This window comes from Salvia miltiorrhiza, chromosome 8 (assembly GCF_028751815.1).
Source record: "Salvia miltiorrhiza cultivar Shanhuang (shh) chromosome 8, IMPLAD_Smil_shh, whole genome shotgun sequence".
Lineage (NCBI taxonomy): Eukaryota > Viridiplantae > Streptophyta > Magnoliopsida > Lamiales > Lamiaceae > Salvia > Salvia miltiorrhiza.
Window position 1 is genome coordinate 3,279,395 of NC_080394.1, and position 11,406 is coordinate 3,290,800.

An 11,406-nucleotide genomic window follows, 5' to 3' on the forward strand; every position below is an offset into this window, starting at 1 on the left:
ATGCTTGTTTTCCTTTTTTGAATGTCCCATTTATATAGGCTTATTTCCATAAAAGTAATATTTTTTACTCATTTACAATTTTAATTTACTCTCACTTTAATATATCATTAAATAATAAATATGGGCATACTAAGAAATTTACTTATATATTTTCATTTCCAATGATTTTTCTTAATCCTTGTGAAAATTCCAATCAGCCTATTTATATGGGACGGAGGGAGTATTACAGTAGTTTCAATTTTCAACTTCATCGATTGTCTAAACACGGTTTCTACACACTTTTTTTATACCGTGATTTCTAACTTTTTTTTTTGGTTACGTTATATTCACCTAATCCTCTACTTTATATAAATAATATATCCATGGCGTAATTTATTGCAAGCACTAATTAATACTATATTTCACACATACAAATTATCATCGGTATAGTGGACAAAATATTAAATATTACACTTCAAAAGGTTCCAAAAATTATATATAGTGAGCACAATCCTATCTGTATATAGGTAATTGCTATATGGGCAAATTAATTAAACTAATTAGTTCCTAATTAAACTGTATTTAGTAGAGCAAATTTGCCACTTCCATTCCTTTAAACACATATATATACTCCCTCTCTCCACGAAACATCCTTTTATTATTTCATTTTTATTGATCCACAAAATATATTCATATTCATTTTTTTAATATAATCTCGCTAACTAGCTATCACTCTTATAATTTTCACATATTATTATTAATGGACAATTACCATCAAATACATAATCAATTTTTTCTTAAAATCCGCGTCGACTTACCGAGGAAATGTTACGTAGACGGAGGAAGTACTCCTTCCGTCTTCAAATAAGTGTCATGCATGACACAAAATTACACATATTAAAAAACAATATGATTTTACATCTATACCTTTAATTATATTTCTTAAATTTAAGGTGAAATGGAGAAGAAAATTAAAAGAATGCATTTAATTCCATTATTAAGATATGAATATACTTCCACCGTCCCACTGTATCTGAGACTCTTTCTATTTAAGACGTCCCACTGACCACTGTAAATGAGACTCTTTCCTTTTTTGGTAAAAATTTTATCTTTTAAACACATTTTCACTTTTTCACCTACAAACAAAATATATTTTTCTCAATTTTCGTGTCAAAAAAAGGGTCTCAACATACAGGGAGGGAGTAATAGAAAGTTTCTCTTAATTTTTACTAACATTCTACTATATGAAACTTAATAATGCACAAAAAAAAATAAAAAAATCTATGATATGACACTTAGTTGAAGATTGAAGGGAATATAATATATATACACATGGAATTACTAATGATTGTTAGTGAAAATTCATTTTTTTCTGGTAATCAGTGCCCCTTCAAATATATACATACATAGATATATATAGACAGAGGTGTGGTCCAAGGAGAGTCCATCCTGACCGACTCTCACCAGCAGCAGCAGCCATATACGATAAGGAGAGAGAAACACACACCAAAATTATTCTCTCTCTTTCTCTCTCTCTCATCAGCTGAGCTGAGCTAGCTAGGTTTTCATGGCAAATTCTCTTTCTCCATCTTTTCCTGTCTTATTTTGAGTTCAAAACTATGCAAGAAAAAGTAAAAACGTATGCCTCAATCTCCTCCACTTTGTCTTGAGCCAAAACTACTCCACCCAAAAATTTTCTTGCTTCCTCACACACACAAACAAAAACTCCAAAATTAAACCACCCTTTTTATTCATATTCATAATCTGAGCTCACAAATTGCAAAAAGAAGCAAAAAAAAAATGATGTCAATCAACGATGAACTCTCTTCAGTGAATCCCCCTCCATTGAGAGGCCTCATTCAAGATCCATTCTCCAACCCTAGCCTTCCAAACCCTAATCATCCAAATCCGTCAAAACGCAAGCGAAACCTCCCCGGAACACCAGGCAAGCAAACACACACACACACACTCTTATATACTAATACATACTATTATATATGTTAGAGCTGAGCTGAGCTGAGCTGAAGAAGATGCTACAGTCTGACGATGATGATGATGATGCAGATCCGGATGCAGAAGTGATAGCGATGTCGCCGGGGTCTTTGATGGCGACAAACAGATTCGTGTGCGAGATCTGCAGCAAGGGTTTCCAGCGGGATCAGAATCTGCAGCTGCACCGCCGCGGCCACAACCTGCCGTGGAAGCTGAAGCAGCGGAACAAGGAGGAGGTGGTGCGGAAGAAGGTGTACATCTGCCCGGAGAAGACGTGCGCCCACCACCACCCGTCGAGGGCCCTCGGCGACCTCACCGGCATCAAGAAGCACTACTCCCGCAAGCACGGCGAGAAGAAGTGGAAGTGCGACAAGTGCTCCAAGAAATACGCCGTCATGTCCGACTGGAAAGCCCACAACAAGATTTGCGGCACCCGCGAATACAAGTGCGACTGCGGAACCCTCTTCTCCCGGTCAGTTCTCCCCTTCAGAAACTCTCCTTTTTTTATTTACATCCGCTTATACTTTTTAATAATTTAGTTAAACAAAAATCGAGCAGAAAGGACAGCTTCATCACGCACAGGGCCTTCTGCGACGCCCTGGTCGAGGAGACCGCCCGCTTCGGCAATAGTATTAGCAGTAATGTGGGGTTGGATGCTTTCCAGAATCATAATAGTAATAGTAATAGTAATAATAATAATAATAATGCAGATTTTTCTGGGGTTTTTGAATCGGGGAACCTCCCGGTTCCCCGATTCCCGTTGTGGATAAACGAAGAAATGATGGATTCGCAGAGCCAGTGGCTGGGCGGAGTGATGAAGGAGGAAGACGAAGAAGAGAAGAACAAGGCGGGTTTGTCGGAAAGGGTTATTGCTTCTACTACATCGTCGCTGTATAATTACAGCCACCACCAAACAGTAGCTCCCATGTCTGCAACTGCATTGCTGCACAAGGCAGCTCAGATGGGGTCGACGAGGAGCGGGGCCGGGTTCGGGCTCATGAGCCCCTCCTCCTTCTCGACCCCGGGCCGGGCCAGGGACGACATTGTTGAAGGTGAGAGCAGCCTCACTAGGGATTTTCTTGGAGTGGGAGGGAAGGAATTGAAATCCAATTTCTTTGCATCAATCAGCTCTGCAATGGAGATGGGCCATTATAACAGAAATCACTGAGGTGAAAAAAAAAATTGATTTTTTTTTTTTTTTTTTTTGAGGTGAAAAGTTGGTAGACAAAAAGCTTCCAAACAAGACATGAAAAACAGAAGAGATCGATCTTGTGAACTGTCAGAAGAGGGAGGGTCCTCTTCCTTATTTCAAATTTGTGTTGCATTTGTAGAAAGTTTGCTGCTGCATATTTATTTTATTTTGTTTTGTTTAATTCTATTTTATTTTATTTGAGTTTATTGGGGTTTTAGGGTTTGCATTTGTTGGACCACAGAAGTTTTGTGAATGTGTGTGTCGACTTCTGCTGAAGGGATTATTCCATGTGCAGAGCCCTGCTTCAAATTTAACAAATTTTTCTGTCTTTGGTAAATTTAATTGACTGTGGGTGATTTTATTGATTTATTATCCTATGTAGGTATCCTATTAATATAGTTTATTGACTTATGTATGTAGTATTAGTGAAATTATGCATTGCTTGAATAGTTATGAAAGTAGCTATATTATTATTGAGCTTGAGTTTTTATTGTGTTGTTGTTGTCCTTTTCCTTGTGGATAAAGAATGATGTTCCATCTTATGCTTTATCTCGTGGACTATGTACAACAATAAAATAAGAAGATGGAATGAGATAAGAAAAGGTAACCACCCTTTTGAAAATTTGATGTTTGGCAATCCTTTTTAGTTTTAATTTGTTTCAAAATGGAATATATATATATATATATATATATATATATATATAATACTTAGGGTTGGTTAAGGTAAGTATTAAATTTTATCGTAAAAATTGAGAACATTATTGAACATATAAAGTTATATATTATATATTGTTTCAATTCTATTAGATAATTGTGAATATTTCATAGTTTGGCTCTTTTAAGGTCAAGGGAAGAACATTTTGAATTCAATTATCTTGCATTATCGTTTATTGGTTTTGAATCGAATTACTTTAATTGTTAATGTTGTCAACTCATTACACATATAGAGCGTCTCTTACGATTGTCAGCTGATTAAGAAAGTAAGTGCACGTTTTCCCAATTATCGAAAAAATAATGAAAAATGAAATAGCATTAGAAGAGTCTTCGATGATCATAATTGATTTGTTTGCATTGATTATAGTCATATCTGCATCGGGAACCAGAATAATAAAGCTAGAGTGAAATTAATTGAAAATCAGAATATCTTAAAACCTTTGTTATTTTTCTCTAGTTTATTTTGCTTCAAACAAAAATAATTATTTTTCTAATATTTATTGTTTATTTCTTAATTCCTTAGTTCTTAAATTAATACTCTCGCCGTCCCTCAAATGAGTTCTTAAGAGGGAGGGATATAGGTTTTAATAAGACGAAAATGTGAAAGGGTGAAAAATAGGGGTAAATGGAATATTGAGAGTGATAAAAAGATGAAAAGTAAAAACAAATGAGATATTATTAGTGGTGGAGCATAGTCCAAAAATAAAAATGAAAGTTTCTTTTGGGACGGCCCAAAAAGAAAAGTTATGAAGTTATTTGAATGACAGAGGGAGTACAAATATGTGTGATTTCTTTACAAGTCGAATTTTAGGAGAATTCTTGTTAATCCATTTGGAGAAAATTTTGCTTGTCACTATCTGCGCAATACGAGCATACCGACAAATTGTATAATTTTTTTTGGTGAAAAGCGACGTGTATATATATTAGTTTAATGTTTTATTATCTCAAACTAATTGAGCTATTATATTTTTATCCATCAACATTTACCTAACATCTCTTTCTATATATACATATTGAATAATTAAATAAAAATATTTTAGCTAATTTTCAAAATTCCCGACTTTTCTCACCTTTTGAAAATGTATAAATATTTTGACACAATTGTAATATTTTTCTTTTGATAAATTATAATTAAATAATAATTTTTTTTTTTTAAATTGCGATAACTTTGATCTTAGACATTAATGTATTCCGCTTGATCAACATACGTACACACAATTTCTATTGTCTTTATTACATAAAAGGAGTTATTTATACTATTGTCTTTTCATCTTTTTAACTGTTAACTTCTAAATCTCCCGCCATTGGATCGTATATTGCGTGACTACCAAATTGAGAAATAGAAATAAAGAAAAAGAGAATATTACTAATGAGGAGAGTGGGCTGGGATATAAATTGGGCCATGTGTAGGCCCGTTTATCTCAAAAAATAGTTATTGCTATTTTTGATACACTAAACACTATATATAAATTGGGCCCTAGCCGAATCAACGCATATGATTAATCCACGTTTCTCTTAAAGAGACTATCGTAAGAAGAAATTGCCAATATTTATTTTATTTTAAAGATATTTTCATGGATCGAAAAATTTATCCATACAGTCCTATTATTTTCTTAAGAGCAGAGTCCTATTGATTTTTCGTCCATAGAAAAAAAAACTTGTCTAATCTAATATTCTAATTAAGATTTATAATTGTTTTTGCAAGATACATCAATACCTTGATATTATGTTACATTATAAGAGAGCATTTAAATATATGAAATATAAATATGTAGGTTAAGGAAAATGAGTTTAGTTAGAAATAATTTTTTCTCTTTTTTTATCACAAAAGCTTTTTAGCACATCTTGAAAATTGATTGAAAAAAATTTAGTCTTGTATAATTACTACTCATTCCCTTCCTCCCTTCACCATAAGTATGATCTTTTTGTCTTTTTCGTCCGTTCATAATAAATATGATCTTTTCATTTTAGGATATACTCCATATCTTTATACTTTATCTTATTTTCACATAATATTTACAAAAAACTCATCTCACGAGTCATTTATTAATTACCTAATAAATCAACTCAGTATGACTCTTTCTCTATTTTATAGATATATCTCAATATTTTCTTAAAACCAGTGTCCTCCCATCCACACCACACTTATCGCGGTCGGAGGGAATAATAAAACTCTTATATAAGATTTTAATCATATACAAAATAGAAAAAAAAATTATTATAAAGTAATTGTGTTTAAATTTAATTTTTTAACATTGTGACATAAATTTTGGGCTCCATTCTGTTAGCCAACAAAAGCATGCATATATACTTGCAAACAAAGCTTTAATATGGAATTAGCACCAGATTGAATCTCAACTATATATTCTGCTTTGCTCATAGAGAAAAAAAAACACAGGGTTATGAGAGTGTCTGATACAAATTACTAAATGAAGCTGATGAAATTAGAAAAACTAGAATGAATATCACTACACAAATGAATGATTCATATCAGGAAGCTTGCATTTCTCCAATATTAGTAACAACAACATAGGGTGGAAAAGAATAAAACTAAGCAAGAAAGAAAAAATGTAATCACAATGCGATCTTTTGAAATTCTTGAAGCCACTCAGAAAATGTAGAATCAATCCAGATTATTTCTCAGCCTCTGCTACTTGTGGTAAAGCATCCTCAGCCTTCACCATCTCAGGAACAAAATCTAAGAGCATAAAAACGGGAATGCGAGCGAACTCTTAAGAAAGAATGAGCTGAAAGAGTTGGATAAAGACACACAAAACTCGAGAGATTAGTAGTACTGAGAGGAAGAAAAGTACCGGAGACAAATTGAAATCGCTTTCGCTTGGAAACTACTGAAGCTGTACACAAGATTAAAAGCAAGTTAAATGAAGTAAGAAACTTAGCTACAAATATATATCGATTGGAATGCTCTATTACATCTCAAATACATATTAACTTCGACAACGTCTGTGTAACACTATGGACAGCGGACTCTTCTTCAGTTAACACTAACAAATTCTATCCTAATGGCTCATACGACGTCATCCTTTGGGGTCGCGCAATTTGCTTGTGAAATAGCAAAATGAATGAAGAGTTGCAATCACATAAAGTTATTGAACCAAAAAAGAAAAGGCATAACAGACAGCAACATGCATGTTTATTCTTAGCATTTTCAAAATGCATATAAATGCATAAAAGACACATGAGTAATATGTATAATGTATGCAGCATGCACTTTAAAATTAAAGGAACAAAGTAATAGAAAGAAGCAGCAGTACACAAATGGTTGTAAGCGATCCGTTTTTTCTTTTCAAGAAATGCGCAAGCATATGCCTCCTTGCAGAAAACTTGAAGAAACTTCTCCTGCAACCACAAGGCCAATAACACATGAGTAATTCAGCCGAGGCAGTTCAGTTTTACTTCTGCAGTAACTTTGTGTTTCATAATTACAAAAATTCCAGATATTTAAAGGTCCGTGACACTTTATCCAACAATCAAACAATTCGTCAATTAATATAAATTATGAAACTCTTGGCATATCGGAGAAATTTAAATTCCTTCTCAAAACTTCCTTCATATACGATGACACTTGATGTATTTACAATAAAATATTTCTATTCTTTGGCCTCATACTGGGGAGGGGGAGTTTCAGCAAAAGTGATCTAATATTTCCAATTATTCCATCAAGTTTCGAGCTTTTAAATCATAATATATAACTCATAAAAACTCAATGGAAAAATCACTACAATGAGAAGACAAGTCAGGCATAAATTTAGTTAAATACAAAATGAAAGGCAGAGTGTACATTGTAGCAGAAGCACAATAATTATTCAGAAAAAAACAGAAAGACTTCCTCACATCTCATATTGATTGTTGCGTAGTGTAGGCTTTTTGCTTAAAGGTGAGACTGTGATCGGAAGGCAGCAGACATACACACATGAGCACATAAACAGAGGAGGAAAAGCTTCTCTTTTTTCTCTTCTCATTTTTCCCCGGATATCAGGGTTAGAGGATTAGTTATATGGTGCACAACTAAAATTACATAATTTTGGGCACATCGAATAAAATTACCTGAAAACCAATAAATGCAGAAAATAAAAGCAAATAATGTATTCATGTTAGCATTAATAGCAGCTTCAATATCTACCAAACTTAATCGGCTAAGTTCTCCACATACATCATGAATGTGTCGTCTTAATTTAGTATACTCGCTAAAGATTAAGAGTCTATGCCGAATTTGACAACACGTGTCAAGAACTCACATCTCCTGAAGCGAAGTTAACTTCTTCTTTCTCAAAAAGAGATCTACAGCAATGAATAACGATAACAGACACTAGAAACAGCAATAACACGACCATTTTGTTCCTTCCCTCAAGTTCCGACTACAATGCTCATATACACTGCTCCAATCACACGAGACAAACCACATCAAAGACTTTAAGGAGCAATATCTGCATCGTTATGTTGTGCTGTTTCACCAAATTTCATATTCGGGGATGCCAACCTCACATGGTAAGTCATTCATCGTCTTGCACGATAAGAAATGTCTTTTCCCCTCATATCCCCAGACTACAGCTTGGTTTAAAGATAAACACATATACCCTCACCTTGCCATACCTCACACTAGGGACTATCAAATTCAGCAAATCGTCGATTCATTCCAGAGAATTCTACCATATTTTTTCCACGGAAATCAAATTTATAACATCTAAATTCATGACTAGTGATTCTCAGTTCGAATTGCTCAGCCTAAAATCTTCTGAAAATGACAATTAAGTGAACCAACAGGAAAACACATATATGCATCAATGCCGCGTATCAATCTCCACATGTGCACATATAACTAGCATATCTGCAAGCAAACCCTAACTCCTCGAAATTAGAAGTCAATCAAAATCCATACCGAAGCTCTATCGATGACGAACAGCGCCTCCTGCGAAATTTTACAATCAGGATTCTCGCTCCTGACCATCCGACTGATCCGACTCTTTGGAAACGTATACAGCGCGTTCACGCTCTTCTCCTCCGCCTCCAATTCGTCTTCCCCCTTTCTACTTCTCTTTTTCCCCTTACTCTTCGCACTAACCTTTTTACCTCTCCTATTAACGCTTTTCGGCTTCTGTTCTTCCTCTTCCTCTTCTTCTTCCTCTTCCTCTTCCTCGCTCGAGCTCCTCCGTTCTACTCCGTCGTCCTCCCCCTCACTGGATCCCGTGACGTCGTCGTTTTCCGATTCCACGCTCGACGAAGGCACGACGGTTACTTCCGTATCCTCGCTGGAAGCATCGCCATTGGCGGTTTCCGTGATTCTGCTTCGATTTCTGTTGCTGCTCTTGGCGCTGGTTTTGGGAGAATTCTTCGTTTTGGCTTTGGTTTTCGCAGGGCTCTTGGAATTGTTGTTGGGGTTTCTGTTTCTCTCAGGAGGCAATTGCTTTCTCGCCATTGTTTCAGAAATCAAGCCGTTGCAGTATGAAGTGTTTGGATTTGGAGTTAGAAATAGGGTTAATAGCCGCTAAATACATCAGAAAGTTTTATTTTCTGGTATATATCATGACCCCTAATTTTGATGGCTAAATACACCAATTTTTAATTTGTCTGATTTTTCCCATAAATTCAAAGTTTCCCCAAATTAAAACTGACGTGGCAGTCGGAATGCCAACATGGTCATCGGAATGCCAACGTGGCATCGGAATTACCAAATCACACCCGCACACACTGTTCACTCTCTCTATCTCTCACGCAGTATCGCCGAATTCCAGGAATTGAGATTGAGGATGGCGATTTCTCGTCGGTCTTCCAGATGCGGGAGCTCGCCGAATCTCTTCGCGACTCACCGAAGAAGGAGTCGCCGCAGCGGTGGTGCTAGGGTTTCAGTAGCGGCGGCGGCTGGAATCAAGGAGAACATGAAGGATCGGGGCTCGAGTACTTTGCGGACTTCAGGTTGCAGCGGCGGGATTTCGTAGGGAGAAGGGTGGCCGGCGTCCGATGAGGAGCGTCGTTCTCGGCTGGGCCTGACCTCACCGGAGGAGGAACGACGGTGGCGAGATTGGAGAAGAGAGAAAGGACTGGCTTGCGATCTCTGATTTGGAAAAATCAGGGCTCGATTCTTCGTCTTTGTGTACGGGAAAGAGAGAGGAGGGGGCAGCGCTGTGCTTGGCGGCATGGACCAGTCGCCGGAGGAAGGGCGTTGGTCTAGTCGGCGACGGAGACGGTCGAAAAACGGTGGTGGCGCCGGGGTGGAGAAGGAGGAGGGTTTGCGCAGGGGGTGGGGGAAGGGGAGGGGGTGACGTGGCTAGATTAGGGGATATAATTAATAATTTTATTCTTAATTAAATATAAACTAATTTTAATTAATAATGAAACGACGTCGTTTTGTCTAAGTACTTGCCACGTCAGTTTCGATTTCGCCGGAGTCCTTCGCCGTGGGAAAAATCAGACAAATTAAAAATTGGTGTATTTAGCCGCCAAAATTAGGGGTCATGATATATACCAGAAAATAAAATTTTCTGATGTATTTAGCGGCTATTAACCATTAGAAATATTAGTAATATTCAGAATTCTCTTCATCGCTATGTGCCCAGTAACCGTGGGCCGGGCCCAGTGATTTGGGCTTTATTTGAATGCAGGTTTCTATTGGGCTTTTGAAGGGAATAGAATAATTTATTGATTTTTGTAAAAGTATATGATCATTTATGTATTCACACTAGTTCAAATAATAGTATTTGATAATTTATCAAAGACAAAGATTGATAAAATTAAATAGTGTTTGGGCACAAGTATTATATGTAAAGATAATCGTTTATAATGGAATTGGAAAGATAAAGTAATTTTTTGAGGGTGTATTTCTATCAAATCAAGTAAGAGAGAGAGAACTTAAAGACTAGCTCTTTTTTATATATATCATATTTAATTTATGAGTTATATTTAAGGTGTTTGTTATGTGTTGAGTGTTTGAAAATGAAATGAAATAATTTAAAGGATTGTGGTAGGGTATTGTTACGATCCAAAATGACAAAATGTGCATGCTTTCCAAAAATGAAGGGGATGTAGTATTATGAACTTTTATTCAAAAATTTAAAATTTAAAAAAAAATTATATAGCCTAGCTTTGAATTCGTCACCCTATTTTAATTAATAAAATTAAAATTAAATAATACTCCCTCCGTCCCAGCTTTTTGTATCCACTTTTAGTAGTATTTACTACTAAAAGTGGATACAAAAAGCTGGGACGGAGGGAGTAAAAAATAATTATATATCCTAATTAATTAGAATATTGGATTTGGGTTTGGTTTTCCATCAAATCACCATAGATTATTGTTTATGACTTATGAGACTACATACAATACATAAAACAAATATTGACCAAATTTAACAAGTTTAAAGGATTATAGTTTTAACCGGCTTATAAGTTAAACAATCTTTCTAAATACATTAGATCTTAATGTCTTCCTTCCAATACTTCCAAGCCATGAAAACCTGATAAATTAAAATATGCGTATGTTGACCTAACGATAAAATGATTAATGTCTAAGGTTA

At 35.5% G+C, this 11,406-nt stretch overlaps 2 protein-coding genes across 4 annotated transcripts; one reads left to right on the forward strand and one right to left on the reverse strand.

Moving 5' to 3' along the window:
- Positions 1 to 1,408: 1,408 nt before the first annotated feature.
- On the forward strand, positions 1,409 to 3,344 carry LOC131000047 (zinc finger protein BALDIBIS-like). Its single transcript, XM_057925798.1, has 3 exons — positions 1,409 to 1,924; positions 2,044 to 2,443; positions 2,530 to 3,344. The coding sequence occupies exons 1-3, from the start codon at positions 1,780 to 1,782 to the stop codon at positions 3,137 to 3,139; spliced, it is 1,155 nt and encodes a 384-aa protein (XP_057781781.1). The 5' UTR covers positions 1,409 to 1,779; the 3' UTR covers positions 3,140 to 3,344.
- A 2,880-nt stretch (positions 3,345 to 6,224) lies between these two features.
- On the reverse strand, positions 6,225 to 9,355 carry LOC131000048 (DNA polymerase II subunit B3-1). Of its 3 annotated transcripts, XM_057925801.1 has the most exons (4): positions 8,778 to 9,355; positions 7,153 to 7,237; positions 6,691 to 6,732; positions 6,225 to 6,575 (listed from the first exon to the last, which is right to left on the reverse strand). In XM_057925801.1, the coding sequence occupies exons 1-4, from the start codon at positions 9,312 to 9,314 to the stop codon at positions 6,511 to 6,513; spliced, it is 729 nt and encodes a 242-aa protein (XP_057781784.1). In that variant the 5' UTR covers positions 9,315 to 9,355; the 3' UTR covers positions 6,225 to 6,510. The 3 variants fall into 3 exon arrangements, with proteins under 3 accessions (XP_057781784.1, XP_057781783.1, XP_057781782.1); XM_057925800.1 differs by having other exon boundaries at positions 6,225 to 6,732; XM_057925799.1 differs by lacking the exons at positions 6,225 to 6,575; positions 6,691 to 6,732 and having other exon boundaries at positions 6,791 to 7,237.
- Positions 9,356 to 11,406: the final 2,051 nt, after the last annotated feature.